Source organism: Prionailurus viverrinus, chromosome X, assembly GCF_022837055.1.
Source record: "Prionailurus viverrinus isolate Anna chromosome X, UM_Priviv_1.0, whole genome shotgun sequence".
In the NCBI taxonomy this organism is placed as follows: Eukaryota; Metazoa; Chordata; class Mammalia; order Carnivora; family Felidae; genus Prionailurus; species Prionailurus viverrinus.
Window position 1 is genome coordinate 116,655,095 of NC_062579.1, and position 23,529 is coordinate 116,678,623.

The 23,529-nt window shown below is 44.4% G+C and overlaps 1 protein-coding gene across 4 annotated transcripts in view; it reads left to right on the forward strand.

Moving 5' to 3' along the window:
• The window catches only part of MAMLD1 (mastermind like domain containing 1), a 122,555-nt gene that overhangs the window by 45,880 nt on the left and 53,146 nt on the right, over positions 1–23,529 (forward strand). For 3 of the 4 annotated variants that reach the window (XM_047844259.1, XM_047844258.1, XM_047844262.1), the window contains exon 2: positions 17,231–17,389. The exons of the other annotated variant lie outside the window; for it this stretch is intronic. In XM_047844259.1, the coding sequence (XP_047700215.1) occupies positions 17,294–17,389 (96 nt within the window). In that variant the 5' untranslated portion in view covers positions 17,231–17,293. The remainder of the gene's footprint in view (positions 1–17,230; positions 17,390–23,529) is intronic. 4 annotated transcript variants of the gene reach the window in all.

Sequence of the window (23,529 nt, forward strand, 5' to 3'; positions counted from 1 at the left end):
GCACCTGGGCCCAAGTGGCAGGTGTTTACAAGCTGTTTCTACATTCTGAGGCTATTGCCTGGTGAAGTTACTGCAAAGTCAAACCGTGTCCAATGCTTTCCCCCTCCGTAGCCCAGCACTGCCAGTTTTACTTGTATGGGAAGTCCAGGGACAACACTGCTTTTGGTCACTTCGAGGGGAATGGACCTTGCTTGAGTGTGTGCCTTCCCACAGCTAAGTGGCAGGAAGGGCTGGAAAGGAGGAGGGCAGCTGCCTCGCGCTTCCCTCTGCCAGCCGCCACTGGGCCCAGCCAGAAGGTAGAGAGGCCAGGCTCCCACAAGTACTGAGGCAGTGTTCCCAGCTGAGAGAGGGACCGCTTTCTCCAGGGCACCTAGTGCTCCCGGCGGGGAGATGGAGGGAAATCTGTGTGTCTGTCTATTTCTGTGTATCTGTGTATGTGTGTGCACGTGTGTGTCTGTGTGCATGTCTGCGTGTGTCTGTGTGTGTGCACGTGTGTGTCTGTGCATGTGTGTATGTCTGCCTGTGCGTGCATGTCTATGTGTATCTCTGTTTCTGTATGTATGTGTGACTGTGCATTTGTGTCTATGTCTGTGTGCGTTTCTGAATGCACATGCAACTGTGTGTGTGTGTGTGTATGTATGTGTGACATTTGTGTGTGTGTCAATGTGTTTCTGTGTGCATATATGACTGTGTGCATCTGTGTCTCTGTGTACGTTCATGTAACAACATGTGAGTGGGATGGTCTGGTTCTGCAGAGGACACCACAGCAGTTTCCTGAAACCTTCCAACACAACCCCAAATTTAATGATCAGCTGTGCAGAAGCTTAGAGAAACTTAGCTTATAGGCATTCAACACATGGAAAAGTCAGCAAGTAGTGGGCCCGGCCTTCACTTGCACTGCCATGTTAAATCTCAGGGCTCTTTCAGTTCTCAAAGTATATGATGTCTATAACAGGAAAAGATGCTGCTGCACAAGTCTAATAAAAAATGACGTCTTGACAAAACTTGGCCTCACATCACCTCGCAGGCCAGTCCTGCTGCAGTCATTCGTGACAAGATTAGCATTGTCATCACTGCCCTAAGACTGTCTCAGTCTGCCCTAATTTCTTGGTGTCCCCATGTTCCAGAAAACTCTGTTCTCTGTTTGCCATAATGGGTGGCCATCATGCACTGCTCAGGTTTAAAGTCAAATCCCTTTCAGGGCGGGGCCAACTGGACAAACAGTACTCTCAGCTAACTTAGTGGTCTGTACCAGTCTTAGCCCCTTGAAGCAGGACTCTGCCATCTGAGCCCACTGTGTGGGACTGCAGGACATTTGTACTTGCCGGGAAGCCCCAACTCCAAGTGTATCTGTCACTGAGTGGCACATGACACCCAGATGGGGGTCATTTGGGGAGGGAGGACATTTTTAACATCAGTGGCATGAAACCCCAGAGGAAAAAGGAGGCAGAGTGGGGAGTTCCTGGGGAGCAGCAGTGGCAGTGCGAAAAGTATAATCAACCAGAGCTTGAGATATCATTTCCACATCAACTTGGTAAGTTTTTTCCTGAGTATGTGGGTCACTAGGGAAAGGTCACCAGCAACAGGTGAAAAGACCCATTGACATCCCATTTCACAAGGACCCAGTTTTACTAAGAGTAGAGGATAGGTGAATGGATACAGAAGAGTTGGTTTATATATACAATGGAATATTAGTCATAAAAAATGAAGTCTTGCCATTTACTATGACATGGATGGAGCTAGAGAGTATGATGCTAAGCCAAATAAGTCAGTCAGAGAAAGACAGAGACCATATGATTTCACTCATATGTGGAATTTAAGAAACAAAACAAATGAGCAAAGGAAGAGAGAGAGAACCCAAGAAACAGACTCTCAACTATAGATAGCACACTGATGGTTACCGGGGGGGGGGGGGGGGGGGGGGGGATGGGTGAAACAGGTGATGGGGATTAAGGAGAGCACTTGTGTTGATGAGCACAAGGTGATGCATGGAAGTGTTGAATTACTATATCGTACACCTGAAACTAATATAACACTCTGTTATCTAACTGGAATTAAAATAAAAACTTAAAAAAAAGAGTAGAGGATATAGACTTTCTTTTTTCCAAAAACTTACAAGATGTTCATTCATCCTTTCTCTAAAAGGAGCGTCTTTCTAAAATCCCAAGTTAGATTAAGGAGTGATAATTTGGGCTTTTTGAAAAAGTTCAATTAGTATGTAATTCACATATCATACAATTCACTGTTTGAAAATTTAGAATGAATGAATGAGTTTTAGCATATTCACAGATATGTGCAAACCATCATCACAATTAATTCTAGAACATTTTTATCTCCCTCAAAAGAATCCCAGCCTCCATCACGCCACATTCTCCCCTCTCCCCACAGCCCTAGGCAACTACAAATCTAGTTTCTTTCTCTACAGACTTGCCTATTCTGGACATTTCATATAAATGGAATCATACAATCTGTAGCCTCTTGTACCTGACATCTTTCACTTAGCATCTTGATTTCAAGGTACCTCCATGTTGTAGTACATATCACACTTCATTCCTTTAAAAAAATGTTTATTTATTTTTGAGAGGGAGACAGCATGTGAGTGGGGGAGGGGTAGAGGAAGAAGAAGACACACAATCGGGAGCAGGCTCCAGGCTCTGAGCTGTCAGCACAGAGCCTGACGCGGGGCTTGAACTCACAAACTGTGACATCATGACCCGAGCCGAAATTGGACGCTTAACCACCTGAGCCATCCAGGTGCCCCACACTTCATTCCTTTTTATGGTTGAATAACATCCCATTGTATAGATAGACCACATTTTCCTTCTCCATTCACCAGTTGATAGACATTTGGGTGATTTAAACCTCTTGGCTGTTATGAATAGTGCTACTATGAACATTCATGTGCAGGTTTTTGTGTAGACATGTTTTCAGGTCTCTTGGGTATACACCCAAGAGCAGAATTGCTGAATCATGTAGCTACTCTATGTTTAACTTGCTCAGGAACCACCACACTGTTTTCCAGAGTGCGCCATTTTATGTTCTCACCAGCAATATTTGAGGGTTCCGATTTTTCCACATCACTTTGGACTTTTTAAAGCCAACTTTTAAAAAGTAAGAGTGGTATTGGTGTTTTGGAATATTGATATATTTATTAGCACAAGGCTATATAATTCTATGCCATATAGTTCTGCGCACTATCAAAGCAGTCCTTTCAAATGCACAGAAATATTGAGGAACATGTCATGTATTCCTACGGACACATGGGCTCCAACACACCAGGTCATCAGCACCCTATGCTGAGGGACTGCTTTAGAAGGTTCTAGTCCAGCCTTCCACCCAAGCTCGAATCCACTCTACAGATCCATCCAGCAGATAGTTCCTGGCCCCCTACTGTGTGTTCTGACTCTGGAGCTGCAGCCACATGGAAGTCATGCTTCCTTCCCTCAGAGAGTTTACAAACCAGAGGGGAAGCCAACTGTTAGACAAGTACATCCTGCCCTGGCTGATGGGGACACAAAGGGAGCTCTTCATATGTACCTTGTAGGAAGGTTGGACAGAGCCAGTGAAATGCTCTGTGTGAATTGCCAAACAGATGCCTGATTAATGGTCGGCACCCAGTGGTAGCTGTTATATTTCTGCATAGAAGTTTGCACTTTACACATGAGGAAACTGAGTCTTTAAGGTTAAGCAGCTTTCCCAGAGCCCCATAACTCATGACTCAGAAGCTGGTCTTCCTGCTTCAAGGCCTGTCATTGGGCTCCAAAGCCCTGCCTATACTGACATAGAAGCCTGGCCTCTTTAACACTTGAGCTGCCTGTCTCCAGCCTGGGTTCTGCCTGCTTCTCCTAGGTCTGAATCCTGCTGGACCATAGCATCCTACTTGACTTGTGCCCAGCTTAACACTAAGATTGCTAGTGGCAGATAGTAATTATTCACAGTTAGCCAGTACCTTTTAGTGATCTGCTGTGATTAGTACCCACAGTGGCCATGATTGATGGCAGTGAGCTGCTGAGTCTGTTCCTCATGCAATGTTCTCTGCCTATCAGCAGCCCCATACTTCTTCCCACCATCCAGCCTGGAAGTCTGGAAGGTATGAGTGGCCTTAGCTTCCTGGTCTGCATGCAGCCAGCCATCAAGCCAAGGGAATCTTCATTGGAGGAACCTCTTTCCCTTTGTTTCCTTGCTTCTCCTTTCCCACGTGGCCCCTGCACCACAGTTTTGTCTAGAGAATTTTTGTAAACTGTTTGCCATGAGCACAGCACTGCATCAGGTGCTCTGGTTCCAAGCTGCCTGGGATAGGTAGGATGATCCCTGGCTTTAGGTTAATGGGGTGGGCAGATGAATAATAGTCCAGAACTGAGTATTCTCTAAGTGCCCAGAGCCGAAGACTGCCCTGGGCTCTGAACGCTCCAGCTCTTAGACATCCTAATGAGAGATTATATTTCGCCACAAAAGAAGAAGTACCCTGAGCCCAACCAGTGAGTGTACTCTGCTGTGGACACAGGCCACTCCTTGCTGGTTTCCACCTTCCCATAAAAACAGTTTTGTCCCTGGTGTATGATTTTGATGGGGCTGCCATAACAGAATTCCACAGACTAGGAGGCTTAGACAACAGACATCTATTTTCTCACACTTCGAAGATAGGAGTCTGAAATCAAAGTGTCATTAGGGCCACACTCCCTCTGAAGGGGCCACAGAAGGATCTGGTACTTCTTGGCTTGTGGCAGCATCACCCCAGTCCTCACATGACCTTCTCCCTGTGAGTGTGCCTCTGGATCCAAATGTCCCCTTTTCGTAAGGACACCAGTCATACCAAATTAGGGGCCCACCCTACTCCAGTATGACCTCATCTTAACTACTTACATCTGCGATGACCCTATTTGCAAATAAAGTCACATTCTGAAGTACTGGGGTTAGGATGACAATATATGATTGGGAAGGGGACACAGTTCCACCTGACCTATAGCAGTAGTGCGCATGTTCAAAAACAGATTTGACTTATTTAGCCATCCATATCATAGATGTGTTCATCTGCAAGCCCATTTGAAACCTGGAGGTCTTTGGGCTTTTTTCTTTGCTTTGGGTGCTAAATTTCACCCTTGAAAGATGAGGGCTCTCCTATTGAATGGCTTCTTCTGTCCTGACGAAAAATGTGCCCAACAACCTGGAGCCTCAGGGTGGGACATCATGGGCTCAGAGGTTGCCTGGGGAATGGCTGAGCAGTGCCCATCTCCTCACCCTCACCCTACCCAGGGTACATAGAGGAAGAAGTGGTTGGGATGAGGGACACTCTCGGGTCCATTGGTGAAGCTGAGAAGTAGGCCTCACGGTGCAGCATGCCGTTTGGCTCTTCTGGTCCAAAACCCAAGGCTATTCCTGGCCAAGCTGGTAGGGGCTGGGGGTCAAAGGCGTGAGGACTGCTTTGTGCTTTTTTTTTTTTTTAATGTTTATTTATTTTTGAGAGAGAGAGAGAGAGAGAGAAAACGCATAAGTGGGGGGGGGGCAGAGAGAGGGAGACACAGAATCTGAAACAAGCTCCAAGCTCTGAGCTGTCAGCACAGAGCCCGACGCGGGGCTTGAACCCATGAATTGTGAGATCATGACCTGGGCCGAAGTCTGACGCTTAACTGACTGAGCCACCCAGGCGCCCCAGGACTGCTTTGTGCTTTTAAAGAAGATTCCAGGGGACCCCTGAGTGGCCTAGTCAGCTAAGCATCTGACTCTTGGTCATGATCTCATGGTTCGTGAGTTCGAGCCCCGCATCAGGCTCTGTGTGGACAGCTCAGAGCCTGGAGCCTATTTCAGATTCTCTGTCTCCCTCTCTCTCTGCCCCTTCCCTGCATTCTCTCTCTCTCTCTTAAAATAAATAAACATTTAGGGGCGCCTGGGTGGCGCAGTCGGTTAAGCGTCCGACTTCAGCCAGGTCACGATCTCGCGGTCCGTGAGTTCGAGCCCCGCGTCGGGCTCTGGGCTGATGGCTCGGAGCCTGGAGCCTGTTTCCGATTCTGTGTCTCCCTCTCTCTCTGCCCCTCCCCCGTTCATGCTCTGTCTCTCTCTGTCCCAAAAATAAATAAACGTTGAAAAAAAAAATTTTAAAAAAAATAAAAAAAATAAAATAAATAAATAAATAAATAAATAAATAAACATTTAAAAAAAGAAGATTTCAGGGTTGCTCCAGCAATATCCTCATGCTCCCCTTCCTTTCTTGCCACGTGCCTTTAATCTGGCTCCTCGTTTCCTTCCACTGTCACACATGAAGTTAGGCAGCAGCAAGGTAGAGTTGGCCCCAGCTGGCACTTAGAGGTGGACATCAGGGATCTGGCAGAGTCTGCAGACCTGCAACAGGTCAGGCACTAGAGGCATAGCTAATGCGGGGTGGGGTGAGCCGGTGATAGCCCCAGAGGTACTAGTGTGCCTTCAGAGCTCAGGCTGATGTCTTCCAGATGTGGGTGGCCAGGAGCTCCCAGGTATGCACTTAGAGCCTGAGGGGGAAAGAGAGACTGCCCACCGGCCTCTGTTCTGAAGCTGAGGTCTGAGATCAGTCCTTGCCCCATCCTGATCCCCACGTGCTCAGTCCACAAAGTCACAAAGCAACACATATCCCTGGAGCATTTCATTTCTTTATGAAATGGCAAGTTGAGTGTACATGGATTTGTGAGACTCAAATCCAAACTGCGTGGCAGATGGGTTTAGGGTTCGTCTACAGCCCTGGGTTGTGCTTGGCTAAGAAAAATTGCTGGGGGTTGGTTTCTTTTAATGCAAGGGGCGTAGACTTCCCAGACAGGTGCTCATGGGCATTGCCAGGGGAGGAGAAGCCCAGGCAGGCCTCAGGGGTGGGAAGGTGGCAGACCCCTGCTGTGGACAGAAAGGTCTGCCCAAGGGCTCTTTCCCAGGCCCAGGCTCATCTAGAGAGAAAGAGAAAACGAGACCGTGTCCCGAGGCTGGGGGTGGGAGACTCCTATGACTTGGACCAAACAAAGTCAATTTCCAGGTGGGACATCCTGCCAGTGCCCTCCTCCATTGGCTGTGATCCCCAGCCCTGGGTCCAGCCAGTACCCAAGTGCACTGATGTGATGCTGGGCCAGTAGGCTGCTACTGCGGACCAGAGAATCAGGCCTTTGTTCAGGAAGCTCTGGCCATTACCCCCACTTGTCCCCTTTACATTGGCTGCTGGGAGCCACAAAGGGGCAGGACAAGAAATCAGTGGAGTGAAGTCTTTAAAAGCAAAAGCGGCATTTTTTTTTTTTTTGCCTTTTTTCTTTTGAGCTGAATGGGTAGCTTGTTTGATGTCGATAGGTTTTGTGTTGCCAGCCCTGAAATAAGATCCGGGCCTCCGTCCCCCACACGGGCTCCAGATGCCGGGCCAGAGAGTTAGTGATGGCCTCTGTGGTAAATGGGGTCTCTTTTTTCCAGTTTTCTTTGGGTGCATTGTACGTTATATGCCATTTTGTCCCCAGATCCTAGTATTTGAGTGAGGTCACAGCCAAGGCCTCGGGCTTGGTCCCTGAAGTACTCAAGAAAGATTTGGGTGGTAATTGTTTTTTAAAGAATAAAAAGGTCTATACAAACTTCTGGATCTGGACACTGAAATCTGTTTGGAATAGCAGTTCAATTCTTATTTCGAAGTAATTACAGATGCATGGGAAATTGCAAATCACAGTTGTATAATATCAAAACTAAAAAATCAATATTACTGCAGGTTTTTTTTCTTTTTTATTAGAGTTTTATTTTACGAGAGAGAGAGAGCATGCATGAGTGGGGGAGGAGCAGAGAGAGGATCCCAAGCAGACTCCATGCTGTTGGCACAGAGCCCAGTGTGGGGCTCGATCTCATAAACTGTGAGGTCATGACCTGTGAGCTCAAGAGTCAGATGCTTAACCAACTGAACCACCCAGGTGCCCTGCTACAGTTTTATTATTATTTTTTTTCTGATGAGTCTTGCTACAGCTCTCTTGCATGGACAGAAATTGTTACTTGCAGGGGTACCTGCGTGGCTCAGTCGGTTAAGTGTTCGACTTCAGCTCAGGTCATGATCTCACAGTTCATGGGTTCGAGCCCCGTGTCAGGCTCTTTGCTGACAGCTTAGAGCCTGGAGCCTGCTTCGGATTCTGTGTCTCCCTCTCTCTCTGCCCCTCCCCTGCTTGCACTCTGTCTGTCAAAAATAAACTTCAAAAATTTTTAAAAAAAGAAAAAAGAAATTGTCACTTGCATGTTTAGTTTTAGAAGAAACTACCAAACCATCTTGCAGAGTATCTGTACCATTTTACATTCCCACCAGCAGTGCATGGGTGAACCCATTTCTCCACATCCTCACCTGGTTTTGCTGTCATAACTGGTTTTGATTTTAGCAATTCTCTAATGGTTAATGACATTCAGCATCTTTGGATGTCTTTATCTGCCACCCACAGAAACTCGACAGCGGAATGCCTTTTCATGTCTTTTGCCCATTTTCTACTTGGATAGTAGTTTGTCTTCCTACCGTTGAGTTTTGAGGCTCCTTACATATTCTAGATACTAGTCCTTTATCACATATGATGTTGCACATATTTTCTCCTATTCACAGGGTCACAGAGCCAAAGATTTTATTTTTGATAAGGTCTGATTTGTCGATATTTTTTATCGGGCATGCTTTTTGGATCACATCTGAGAAAGAACATTTTGTCTAGCTCTTCATCCTGAAGATGTTCTACTTTTTTCTTTTTGTGAAACTTGTATATTTTGACATCTTACACTTAATTCCATGGTCAATTTTGAGTTGATTTTTGTGTGAGGGGTGACGTTGAGGTTGATGTTCACTTTTTGCTTACAGATGCTCCTTTGCTCCAGAACCATGTGTTAAGAATGCTATCATTCCTGCACCGGATTGCTTTTGTGCTTTTGCCAAAAATCAGTTGGGCATATTAGTGCGGGTCTTTTTCTGGGTTCTGTGTTCTGTTTCAGTTATCTGTGTGTCTGTCCCTCTGCCAATACCGGACAGTCTTGATTAATGCAGCCATATAATGAGTCTAGCAACCAGAAAATCATTTCACCTCTTCTACTTCCATTGCCTTTCCACTTAATATTGGAAAATTGTTCCCATTTATTTTAGAATCATCTTGTTTGTATCTACAAAGGAATCGGGATTTTGAGAAAAACTAACATCTTTACTATGCTGAGTCCTCCAGTCTATGAACACAGAATATCCCTCCATTCATTTAGCTCTTCTCTCTTTCCTTTCATCAGTGTTGTGCAGTTTTTAGCATGTAAGTCCTATACATGTTTTGTTTGGGTCTCACCTAGGAAGTTTTGGGGCAGTAGTCCGTGGTACTGTATTTTTAATCCAGTGTCCATTTATTCATTGATGGTACTTATAAATGTAATTGATATTTATTTGTTGATCTTGTATCCTGAGACCTTGCCAAACTCACTTCTTGGTTCTAGGAGTTTCTTTGTAAATTTCTTAAGGTTTTTCATGTAGACAATTATGTCAACTGCAAATAGAGATAGTTTTACTTCTTCTTTTCTAATATGCATGCCTTTCATTTCATTTTCTTACCTTAATGTACTAGCTAGAACTTCCAGTGCTTCGTTTTTTTTAATTGAGATATATTTGACAGACAACACTGTGTAAGTTTAAGGTATACAACACATTGATTTGGTACAAGCAATGAAGACGCAGACATCCTTGCCTTGTTAACAATCTTATAGGGAAGGCATTTTTAAAAAATGTTTTAAGTTTATTTATTTTTGAGAGAAAGAAAGCACAAGTCAAGGAGGGGCAGAGAGAGAGAGGGAGACAGAGAATCCCAAGCAGGCTCTGCAGAGCCCGACGGGGGGGCTCAAACCCACGAGCCACAAGATCATGACCTGAGCCAAATTGGGACTCTTAACCAACTGAGTCACTCAGGCGCCCCTTATAGGGAAGGCATTTATTTTTTAATCATTAAGTGTGATGTTATCTGTAGGTTCAATGTAGACATTCTTTATCAAGTAGAGTAATTTCCCACCTATTCCTGGTTTTCTGAGGGCCTTTTTTTTTTTTATCATAAATGGATGTTGAATTTTGTGAAGTGATTTTTCTGCATCAAATGATATGATTATATGATTTTAATTGAAGTTTTTGTTTTGAGATAATTGTAGATGAACATGCAGTTGTAAGAAATAATGCAAATAGATTCCATGTCCCTTTAGCCAGCTTCCCCTAATGATAACATCTTGCAAAACTATAGTGTGATATCACAACCAGGATGCTGACACTGGTACAGTCAAGGTACAGAACATTTCCATCACCACATGTACCCCCTCATGTTGCCCATGTGTGGATGCATCCACTTCCTTCCCTCACTCATTCCTTCCTTAATCCTTGGCAACTGCCAATCAGTCCATTTTTATAGTTTTGACATTTCGAGATTGTTACATAAATGGAATCACACAGTATGTAAATTGAAGGGATTGGCTCTTTTCACTCAGCAGAATTCTCTGCAGATTCATCCAGGTCATTATATAGATCAACAGTTATGTCTTTGTATTGCTGAATAGTACTCCATGGTATATATGCACCAGTTTGTTTAATCATTCATCCATTGAAGGACTTCTGGGTTGTTTCCCGTGTTTTGGCTACTATGAATAAAGCTACTACAAACACTCCTTTGCGAAGTTTTGTATGAACGCAAGTCCTTGTTTCTCTGGGGTAAATACCCAGGAGTTCAACTGCTAGGTCCTATAATGGTTGCGTGTTTAGTTTTTAAAGAAACCACTGAACAGTTTTGCAGTGACTGTTTTTGCGGAGTGACTTTTTCATTCCCACCAGCAATGCATGCGCGATCTGATTCCTCTCACTGTTGCCAGTATTTAGTGTGGTCACTAGTTTCTTTTTTCTTTTTTTTTGGTCACTATTTTTTTAAAGGTGAAATTCACATAACAACTTAGTGTTATTTAATACATTCACAATGTACTAAAGCATCACCTCTATCTAGTTCCTAAACGTTTACTGAAATAAAACCCCATACTCATAAAGCAGTCATTCTCCATTCTCCCCTCCCCCAGCTCTGGAAAACACCAATCTGATTTCTGCCTGCATGCATTTACCTATTCCGGACATTTAAGATAACTTCATACATTATGTGACTTTTTGCGACAGGCTTTTTTCACTTAGTGTAATGTTATAAATGTTCATCCACGTGGCAGCATGTGGCAGACAGTACTTCATGCCTTTGCATGACAGAGTAACAGTCCATGGTATGGTTATACCAAAACTTGCTTATCCATTATACATTGATGGACATTTGGGTTATTTCCACCTTTTGATGATCATGAATGATGCGCTTATGAACATTTGTGTAAAAGTATTTGAATACCTATTTTTGATTCTTTGGGATATATACCTAGGAGTGGGATTGTGGGGTCAGATGGTAATTCTGTGTTACTTTTTAAGGAACTGCCAAACTGTTCTCCACGGCACTTGTAACATTTAAATTCCCATCAGGAATGTACGAGGGTTCCGATTTCTCCACATTCTTGCCAACCCTTGTCATTTTCCTTTTTTTAAGTATGCCATCCTAATGGGCGGGATGTGGTATGTCATGGTTTTGATTTGCATTTCCCTAACACCTGTGGTATTGAGCATCTTTACACGTGCTTGTTGGCCATAAGTTTATCTTGTTTGGAGAAATGTCTATTCAAGTCTTTTGCCCATTTTTTAGATTGTATTGTTTTCTCATTGTTGGGTTGTAAGAGGTCTTTATACATTCTAAATACTAGAACCTTATCAGATATATGATTTGCAGTTGTTTTCTTTCATTCTGTGGGCTATCTTTACTTTCTTGATAATGACCTTTGATGCATAAAAGTTTTTCATTTTGATGAAGTCCAACTTACCTATTTTTTCCTTTTGTTGCTTATGCTCTTGGTGTGATGTTTAAGAACCATTGCCAAACCCAATGTCATAAAGATTTTCCCTTATGTTTTCTTCTATATGTTTTATAGTTTGAGCTCCTATGTTTAGGTTGATCCATTGGGTTGATTTTTTTTAATGTAGTGTGAGGGAGGGGTCCAACATCATCCTTTTGCATGTGACACATTTGCACATTTTGCTAAAGAGACTATTCTTTCCTCCACTGAGTGGTCTTGACACCCATTTTGAAAATCAATTGGCCACAGTTTTATGGCTTTATTTCTGGATTCTCGAGTCTATTCGATTGGCTTATATGCCCGTCTTATTCCAATAGCATGCTGTTTTGATTACTGTAGTTTTGCAGTAAGTTTTAAAACGGGAAAGTGTGAATCCTCCAATTTTGTTCTTTTTCAACATTGTTTTGAGGGGATCACATGAATTTTATTATTTTGCTTGTCAGTATGGTGGATAATGTGGGTTGACTTTTGAATATTGAACCAGCTTTGCATCCCTAGAATAAACCCAACTTGATCATAGTGTATAATTCTTCTCATAAACTGCTAGAACTGTGTTAAGGATTTCTGTGTTGGTATGCATGAGAAATATTAGTCCGTAGTCTTCTTTGTACAGTCTTCATTCTTACAGTCAGGGTAACACAGTTTTGGGAAGTGTTCCCTCTAGTTTCTGAAGAGATTATGTAGAATTGGTGCTAATTCTTCTTTAAACAATTCCCTTCTAGTTTCTTCTAATTCTTCTAAACAAGTTTCCTTCTAGTTTCTGAAGAGATTATGTAGAATTAGTGCTAATTCTTCTTTAAACAATTGGAATAATTCTAGTGAAATAGTCTAAGCCTGGAGTTGTCATTTTCTGGAATTTTTTTAAATTAGGAATTCCTTTAATAATTATCTTGAGTAAATTTTGGTAGTTTGTGCTTTTAGAATAATTGGCCCATTTCATCTAATTTCCAAATTCATGTGGGTAGGGATACTTGTAGTATTTCCTTATTCTTTACATGTCTATAGGATCAGTAGCAACATTACCTTTTTCATTCCAATATTGATAATTTGTGTCTTTTAATTGGTGGATTTAGATCATTCTCATTTTAGCGAACTTACTGGTAGTTAGTGCTTAATTATACCAATTTATTTTGTTCTGTTTTTGTTTCTTTCTAAAAAATTTTTATTTAAATCCAAGTTAGTTAACATGTAATGTAATAATGATTTCGGGAGTAGAAGTTAGTGATTCATCACTTATGTATAACACCCAGTGCTCATCCCAACAAGTGCCCTCCTTAATGCCCATCTCCCATTTAGCCCATCCCCCCCCACCCAACTCCCCTCTGGCAACCCTCAGTTTGTTCTCTGTATTTAAGAGTCCCTTATGGTTTGCCTCTTCTTTCGTTTTAACTTATTTTCCCTCCCTTCCCCTATGTTCATCTGTTGTGTTTCTGAAATTCGACATATGAGTGAAATCATATATTTATCTTTCTCTGACTGACTTATTTCACTTAGCATAATACATTGTAGTTCCATCCACATTGTTGCAAATGGCAAGATTTCATTCTTTTTGATTGCTCAGTAATTATATATATATATATATATATATATATATATATACACACACACACACACACACACACACAGACCATGTATTATTTATCCATTCATCAGTTGATGGACATTAGGGCTCTTTCCATAATTTGGCTATTGTTGATAGTGCTGGTATAAACATGGGGGTGCATGTGCCCCTTTGAGCCAACATTTTTGTATCCTTTGGATAAATACCTAGTAGTGCAATTTCTGGGTTGTAGGGTAGTTCTAGTTTTATGTTTTTGAGGAACCTGCATACTATTCTCCAGAACGGCTGCACCAGTTTGCATTCCCACCAATAGTGCAAAAGTGTTCCCCTTTCTCTGCATCCTCGCCAACATCTGTTGTTTCCTGAGTTGTTCATTTTAGCCATTCTGACAGGTGTGAGGTGGTATCTTATTGTGGTTTTGATTTGCATTTCCCTGGTGATGAGTGATGTTGAGGATCTTTTCATGTGTCTATTAGCCATCTGGATGTCTTCTTTGGAGAAGTGTCTGTTCATGTCTTTTGCCCATTTCTTCACTGGATTATTTATTTTTGGGGTGTTGAGTTTGATAAGTTCTTTATAGATTTTGGATACTAGCTCTTTATCCAATATGTCATTTGAAAATACCTTCTCCCATTCTGTCAGTTGCCTTTTAGTTTTGTTGATTGTTTGCTGTGCAGAAGCTTTTTATCTTGATAAGGTCCCAATAGTTCATTTTTCCTTTTGTTTCCCTTGCCTCCAGACACATGTCTAGTAAGAAGTTGCTTCTTCAAAGGTCAAAGAGGTCAAAGAGGTTGTTGCCTGTTTTCTCCTCTAGGATTTTGATGGCTTCCTGTCTTACGTTTAGGTCTTTCATCCATTTTGAGTTTATTTTTGTGTATGGTATAAGAAAGTGGTCCAGGTTCATTCTTCTACATGCCACTGTCCAGTTTTCCCAACACCACTTGCTAAAAAGACTGTCTTTCCATTGGATATTCTTTCCTGCTTTATCAAAGATTGGTTGGCCATATATTTGTGGGTCCATTTCTGGATTCTCTATTCTGTTCCATTGATCTATGTGTCTGTTTTTGTGTCAGTACCATATTGTCTTGATGATTACAGCTTTTTAGTATAGCTTGAAGTCCGAAATTGTGATGCCTCCAGCTTTGGTTTTCTTCTTCAGGATTTCTTTGGCTATTTGGGGTCTTTTCTGGTTCCATACAAGTTTTAGGATTGTTTGTTTCTAGCTCTGTAAAGAATGTGGTGTTATTTTGTAAGGGGTTGCATTGAACGTGTAGATTGCTTTGGGTAGCATTGACATTTTAACAATATTTGTTCTTCTGATCCACGAGCATGGAATGTTCTTCCATTTCTTTGTGTCTTCTTCAATTTCTTTCATAAGCTTTCTATAGTTTTCAGCATACAGATCTTTTACCTCTATGATTAGGTTTATTCCTAGGTATTTTGTGGGTTTTGGTGCAATTGTAAATGAGATCAAGTCCTTGATTTCTTTTTCTGCTGCTTCACTTTTGGTGTATAGAAATGTTTTGGTTTCTTTATTTTATCTGTCTTGACTTCCTGTAGGTTACTTAAACATTTTTTGAAATTCATTTGATGATTCATGTAGAGTGTTTTTGCATGCATCTTTTTGTGTGCCATTTTAAGTGGTTATTCTAGGTATTATGTCATATATACATAACTTGTAATAGTCCATTGATGTCAACATTTTACCAGTTTGAGTGAAGTATGGGAACCTTACCCCTCTTTTCACCTCTTTACCCTCCCCTGTTTATAATGTAATTGTGTTAAATATTTCTTCCACATAACATTTAGGACCACAGCATGCAATGTTATAATTGGTGCTTCAGCCATAATTTAGAAAACTTGAGAGGAGAAGGAAAGTGTATTATATTTACCCATATTTTTTCTTTCCATTGTACATTCTTCCTTGGTGGTGTCCAGAATCCCTTATTTTATCACTTCCGTTCTGTTTAGAGAACTTCCTTTAGCCATTCTCTTAGGAGGAGTCTGTTACTAACAAATACTTTTAGTGTCCCTTTATCTGAGAATATCTGGATTCCCCTTCCACATCTGAAACATATTTTCCCTAGGTATAAGATTCCGGGTTGACAGTTCTCTTATTTCAGCACTTACTTAGCTCTTCTGTTTTAGCTGACTTCTCTGACAATGCTTTGGCAGGGAAGGAGACACCATCTCATTTCTTTCATGTGGGTATTGAAGTCTAGGCTCCTCACTTAGCCTTCATTGACAACAAGGTTAGGGTGGCTCATTACTTCTGGGCAGTGTGGTAGTTCTAGCTTCCTACTAGGCTTTCACTAATACCATCCTGGCTGGGATCAGTGGAAGTGCCTCATTACCATTCCCCATATGATCTCCACTGAAATTGGCGGTGATGGGATGTGGACTCATTACCACTCTGCAGGGTAAAAGATCCTGTCTGTTAGGCCTCCTTTGATACCACCCCAGGGGGGTAGGAAGAAATAAATCATTATTGCCAGATGGGGGTGGAGTCTAGGCCCCACTTGGCCTTTGATGTTGAGACTTGGTGGGACCACACTTTTTTTCTGTGGTATTTAGGTGAATTGTACCAGTTCTTGGATACAAATTTTCTGCCTTGGTAGTCTTCCCTTGTCCTAGTCCTTTAGCTAAAGAAAGTAAACTTTTGTTGGGGGACTTTTTGCCTGTGTCCATTGGCATTTTGGGGTTGCCAGCTTCTTCAGGTCCATGTCTGATATTGGTGAGCCAAAAGGAAACCCAGAGAACTCACCACCACATCGTTCCTCGAGTCCCAAGGTCCCTTCTTCTTTCCACTTTTTGGGATCTTCTTATGTTTGTTTTATATAAATATCCAGAGATTTTAGTGTACTCAGTGGGAAAATGAGAAGAGTACGTTTCCATTTTTCCAGAGGCAGAAGTGTAGACATTGCATTTTAGTGCCTGATGCCATACTGTCAAGGGGATTTCTGAGAAGGAGAAATGAATGAATGCAGAGCAGCTATTTCATGTCTACATCATGAAAAACAAAAAGAAATGAAATAAAATAAAATGAAAAAAAATAAAAAAGCTTTACTTGGTTTAGCACAGGTCTGCTTATCTGTTGTGGAGAGCATACCTTGGGGTAGACCTGATCACAGCCTGCTTTGTTGGTTTTTTTCATAAACCAGTACAGCAGGACTTCATGAGCCCTTTCCAACACCCATTGCTTCGTTCCACTGACAGTCAGGCTATAAACTGTTAGATCACTTGGCTGGGTGCTAGTGGGGCCAGAGTTGGGAGCTGCTCCTTCAGTGGGCCATACTCTGGTAGAGTGGGCTTACTCTAGTAGAGCAGAAGTGGCCATAAGCTGTCACCTGACCCACCTACCATGGTTTTAGTATAAGAAAATTGTGCTAGAGAACAGAAGAGTCTTTTCCTCAATTTCACTGCATATCTATCACACATGCAAAATAGCCAGACCTAGGACCCACATTCCCTGCCTTTAAGCCTAGTGTTATTTTAGTTACGTCAGGCTGCTTCTCTACCCATCCTTCAGCTCTCCAGTGAATTCTGCTCTGCCCCATAGCTGGGGACTGCCATCTCATCCCAGCCAACTGCTTTACAGAAGTGCCCCTCATCCCTGGGGGTGGGAGGGGCTCAATGAGGGTGGTGGGGTGGGGAGAGAGACATGAAAGGGAATGTGGCTGACTCCACCCAAACCTGTCCTCAGAGTGAAAGTCTGTGATTCACGGGGTCTATGGTCTCATCTTCATATCTGAAAGACAGTGTACTTTTTGTCTCCCTAAGCCCTGTGTCTAGGTCGTTTGGGAAGCGCCTTGGAGAGTCAAGAATAAAATTGCAGGTCAAACAATGGATGACTGGAAAAGTCGGCTTGTAATCAAGAGCATGGTTCCCCATTTCGCCATGGTGGGAAATCGTCAGGAGCCCAGAAAGCTCCAGGAATCGGTCAGACAATGGGCTATTGGGGGGAGGGGGGTGTTGAATGCTTCTAATCTTAAACTTGAACGTAAGATGTGTTATTGAAATTCTCTGTGCAAATTTGTTGGCAGGGAACCAACCCAAAATGTAAGGGACTAGAATCTGACCTAGAAAAGATGTAGGAGATGAGCTGACCTTACCCCTTATGAATTTCTGGAAGAGCAGGAAATATAGTCCAAGGCTCCATCTGGATTCCCGGTCTAATGATCTCTGCACTGCACCCCTTCAGCTAGAAAGAAAGGAAGAGTGAGAGGGAAGAAAAGCCTTCTTTTTCTCTTAATAGAAACCAGGGAATGTGGGACTGATGGGCACTAGATATATTTCATTAGCTTCCTAGTACCACTGAGAACAAGAAACCAGTGAGTAGGGAACAGAATGAGATTCCTATTCAACTCTCTGGCTCTGGTGTCCTTTTAAAAACCCATTTGACAAATTCCTACTTTCTCCCCTTGGGACCCAGACATCATCCAAATATCTGAAACTCGGGGTTAGGGCTTCCAGTGGTAGGTCTAGGAGCCAGGATGATAGAGGAGACCATGAGAGCCACTGGTTAGTTGAATTTGACATCAAAAGCCTGCAACATTACTAGTCTACCAAGATTAGCTCCATTAGTAGGAGTTGCAGCAAACACAATGGCTGTTATCTCAGTGTATTGGGTCCACAGAGGAGTGGCTTACTTAATCTCTGAAATTAATAGAGCAGAGAGGAAATGGCTCTTATAGAGCCATGGGTCTGCTTCCTTCCTGTTCAGAGAACTGGGAGCTTGGGGCTCTGAGGTAACGTCATTTCACATAACTAGAGGGCCAGGCCTCTCCAATTCCAAGGGCAATCCACTTTCAGTAAGTCAGCTTTCTATTTAGTTTAGGATTCTGAGATGTGCACAGGTGTTGGGAAAGATTGTCAAAATCTTGCTTCTCTGTTTTTCTTCATTGTCTACCACCAACAGTGTATTGAGAATGTAGTATCCGGTTGAGTACATAGACATTAACAGACTTTGATTACTAAAGTTCCAGCTCACAGAGATGGCAGTCAGATGGGATGACAGTCATGGAGCAATCACTTGGCCAGCCACCTGTCCTCCAAGTTGCCAGCCCTTCAGTCAGACATCTTGTAGCAGGCAATCTCTAACCTCCATCCTAATTACCCCTCAGATTTCTTGCTTCTCTTTTATGATCAACAAATGAATCAGTGAAGGAAAACCTCATGATAATACATCCAGAATCCAGATTCATTTGGGTGTGACTTTCAATTTCTCCTTTGTTTCACACCTGTTTTTGTTCCTAGGAGCCATGGGTGGGTTGTATTTGCAAGGGTCCTCTTCTCCTTCTCCTCATGAGCCCCACCAACACCCTTTAAAAAAACTATGACTAGTAAGTAACTGCTTTGGTTTTCATCAGTATAAACTCAATGCTGAAAGGGTTTTCTTTAGAATAGGCCCTTGGAACAGCCATCCATGCCCTCACGTGGGAGAAGTTGCCATTGCTCATGCCATTTCTGGGCTTAGCGTCTCTTTGCAGATGGCCTTTTAGAGCCCTTTGTAATCCTTGCCAAAAACTCACATTTATTGCTTTAGACTCACTCCTTGGACTTGTTCAAAATCAGTCCTTCTCCTTCTTCTGTGGCACACCTTGTTCACTGCCCTTGGCTCTGACTGAGCGACCTGACCGTTTCCAAAATTCCAAGCTGTCCTAGAAGACCAAGGATTTGCCCCAGTTGAGGGAATCCAAAAAACATGCCTCAGGCTCCAAAAGCACCTCTGTCAGATGAGTCCTGTTTGCAACAAAAAGCACATGTGTCTTCTTGGAAGATGCATGCGGCCTCTGAAGGTGATGACATTGAAGGAGCCCACTCCTTTGGCTGGGCCTGATAGGTAAGCATAGAGTCTGGCCCAGCAGGTACTGCTGTTGCTATCAGCCAGCAGCCAGGGCAGTCCTTGGCTTGAGCATAGCTGAGTTTTCCTGGTTGTTAAATCTCTGCAGCCTTGGGAAGACACCGGCTCTAACATGGAGCTCTGCAGTACACACTGAGGTTCTCAGCAGCCTGGGTGTTTGTGGCCTGAGGGACAGAGACAGACAGATGAAATGCAGAATGGCCTGTTGGTTTGTCTCAGCTGTATCTCCACTGTTTTCGTTGCTTACTAACATCCAACGATGACACCCTGCCCCCGCCCCCAGCCTCAGGAAACCGTGTACACCACTCTCCCTCATCCTGCAAGCATCTTTTTCCCATGGTGACCTGATTGAGACACTCAGCTGACTTGGTTCTCTTGTCTTTTCCCCCAAAACAAACTATCAACAACAACAAAAATGTTTCAAGTAAAGATCTGTTAATAAAATTCTATCACCCTCAAAGGAGAATTCTTTTAAATTAGCCCCAGGCTTTCCAGGAATGCGAATAATCGAGAACCCCCTTGCAGGAAAATGTACATCTGATGTGATGATTATTCTTGGCCTAAGACCAGGGCTCGGGACACCTGGAGTCTAGTCTTGCTTCTGCTCCTAAATAGCTCTGGGACCTTGTCCATCCTTTGCCCTCCCCGAGGCCAAAAGTCAAATGAGCCAGGAGTAAGGATAGCCACATTTAATTGAGCACTGACTAGGTGCCAGGCACTTGTGGAGCATTAGCTCTTGTAATCTTTAGGCTAACCCTGAGATGAAGAGGCTATCTCCAGGAAACTGAGGCTCAAGGAGGTTAAGCAACTTGACCAAAGTCATAGAGCACGTTGAAAATCACAAAGCGCTGAGCACATACCAGGCAGCAGTAGCCATCATTAGAGATCTCAGCGGCACAAGTACCTTTTCAGTATTTGTTCATTCATTCAGGAGCATGATTGCTTAATGAGTCTTATGATCTGGAGAAAAGCAGAGTTTTACCTTTTGAACATTTGGGCATCCACCCAAGGTTAATAAGGCATCCAGTCTCTGCCATCAGTGTATATGGAGTTTTAACAGGAGGCAGAACGTTTGGTCCTTCCCTTTGAAGTTAAGATCTCCATTCCTCCCCCAGATTGATGGGCTGACTGATTACTAGTGTGAGAATCTCTAAAACATTAGCACTGCAGATGGAAGTGCTTTGGAGCCTGCATTGAAGTAGAACTCGGAGTACATGTCACATGTCATCTCTGTCTCAGTCGACACCCACTGCAGGTGCAAAGATGGCCCAGCTCTGAGCAGCCACCTAGTCCATTCGGCTCCAGACAAGATGGGGGTGTCAAGGGCACACAGTTGGAGAAAGAAGGAGACACTGTGGTCTCTGCTCATCTTCTGTGTTTTGTCATTTAATCATACTAAATGGCTCGCTATAGGTGACAGTGAGTTGGCATGCCCGGCATTACTTCTGAATTTTCCAACCATTCTCCCTCTTTATGGATGAGGACACTAAGGCCTGAGAAACCCAGTGACTTACAGAAAGATGCCCATCAAGAAGGTGGCGAACAACACAGAGTCCTCATGTGGGTAGCCCCAAGTGCAGCCTGCTTTCCAAACCCACAGACTGCCCAAAACCAACCCATCACCCCTTCTGCTTCTCACCTCTAAAGGCAAGTGGGGCTGAGTGAGGGGGAGAGAGGAGCCCCAAGTGTAACAAGGAATGTTACCCAGGAGGAGGAGGGCTAGTCACTTCCTGCTGTGGCATGTGATCAGGTTCAGGATGTATATCCATCGTCCTTGGAAGCACATGGCTTTTCCTTCCAAAACAAGCACAGGACCCTGTAAGGAGACCTCAGACTAGTGCTTCGGGAGACCTTGAGCATGTCCCTTTCCTCTTGAGCTGGGGGGCCTGTCTCTGGCCTCCCACCACATTTCCAAGGTCTCTCCTGTGTGCCCAACCCAGTGCTACACCCCGGGCTCCAGCAGTTCCCAGTCGAGGAGTGGACTGTTCCTAGGCTTTCTGCAGTGGGAACAAATCAGTCATACTCTGTAGTTCTACTTATCCTACCTTGAAACTGGGAGGAGAGAAGAGTGGAGTGGCTCTCTTGCGTGACCTACTTTGTATATATTGGCTCATCTGCTCCTGTGACTGGGGGATTAGTATATCCACTTCAGTGATGAAGAGACTGAGGCTCAGAGAGGATGGTGACTTTCCCAACGTTACAGTCAGTAGGTTGGAAACTCAGATCTCAAATCCAGGCGCCCTGATTCCAAAGGTCCTCTTCCTTTGCTGCTTCCCATTCCCAGATTAGGAACCCAGAGAGAGTCTTCTGTAGGCTGGCCATGACTCTGGGGACTCAGGCCAGAGCAGTGGATCAGAGTCCCAGGCTGCCTGGAGATTTCCTTCCAGTGGCAGAGACAGCCCATCAACAGAAATAGAGTGGATGAGTCTTTATTTCATCCCGGTGGTTCCCTGGAACCTTCTGACCGGCATTGCCTACAGCCCAGCTTGTACACAGTGAGCCAGACTGATTAAAAACCCTACAGGGAGGTAGGGACAGCCAGCCAGGATCTGGACTTTGTCCAAATGGCCTTCTTGGAATCCTGGAGGGGAAGCCCAGTGTCCCTTGCGTCATGCAGGCTGTGGGCATGTTGCAGGTACAGGTCTGGCCCCAGGAGATGGGAAGTATGTGTATGGCCTCATTTCCAAGCACCAGGTGGTCCAGGGACCAGCTCCTCAGGTAGGTCACTGTACCTGACGCTTAGTGAGATCTTGCCTGAGTGTCTGGGCTTCAGTCCGCACCAGTACCGTAGGGTTGATAATCTACCCTCTTCCCATACCAGGGTTTCTGGGATGATGATGATCAAGATGTGGCTATAAACGCAGCCTAAACACCACCAGGTGTTACTGCTGTTTGCACTTTTTTTCTAATGATCAGAGATTGGCATTGACTCAGAAGGCAGTGGGGGGCGTGTCCTTGGAGCTCAGGTAGAAACTCACGGGACCCCTGAGGACACCTCAGTCTCATCAGCAGCCTCTCTGACTGAGAAAAGCTGGATTTGCGCTGTAGCTCTGAGCATTCTGGGTCAAGGCCTGCAGTGCGTATGCGCCTTTCTATTTTGGGGATCCTCCCCACGGAGCACGCAGCTGCTCGCTCCCTTTTCCCCTCCTCCTCCTCCTGCAGGAAGGGCCCTTTCCTGCTTCAGACATTCAGCCAGGGCGGCCACCAGGCAGAGGCCTTGCCTCCAGACTGATGTCTTCCACCAGGACTCGGTGCTGCTCAGCCAGCAGGATACCGCTGGGCTCCGCATCTGGGTCCTGCCTGGGCAGCCCAGTTCAGCAAGCCGGTGACCTGAAAATCGCAGTCTGTTTGAAAGAGAGGATGCTGGGAGGCGAGTTCCATTTGGCAGCTGGCTTCTGCTGGCATCTGGGGGCTCGGTGCTGCCTTGTCTGCACTCCTGCCTGGCCCCCGCCCCTGGCTGCCTTGACATTAGGCCCAAGGTGACAGGTTTCTGGAGGTTGAGCTTCCCGGGAAGGAGAGTGGACTCTGTTGGGCCCCAGATCGGGGCAGTAGAAGGGCCCAGCTGAGCAGAAGCTCAGGCATCACTCCCCACAGGATATGTGCAAACTGGGGGCAAGCCCTGGAGATGAGGGCCTGGGGCTCCCCCAAACCCTGGGCTGGCCTGTGTCAGCTAAGGCCTCTTGCTTTTGCTGAAAATCCCCAGCTAGGAACTCAATATAACTCTGCTTGCAGACAGATATATGGGTCATGAGCTTCCCCTGGGGTGCGGAGTTCCAGACCTCACAGGGGAGCGAGGGAAGCATGTGCTTCTGAGGTTTGGGGTTCAGGTTTTGATTTCTGCAGTCGACATAGAATAATTTAATACCCTCCCTTCTCCCCTTTGCCTTTCCTTCTCCCCTTCCTTCCTGCCTTTTCTCTCTCCTCATCTTGCTCCTCCCTTCTCACCAGACCTCCAACCCCCAAAATACCAAAGTTAGAAAGGCAGACATGAGCCACAGGCCACTGGACTTGACCACTGGGGGCCCAGGCCCAAGGCCCAGATGTGGCTACCACTGCCACTACCTCCCACTCTCCTGCTACCCTGCCCTTCCACAGAAATGTGCCTTTGTCTGTCTCCTCCAGTGCTGCAGGGTTTGGTCACCCTCACAGTTCAGTTGCTCCCCAATGGGCACAGGCAGCCCTGTGACCCCGAGGTCTCCTGTCCCACCCGAGGCTC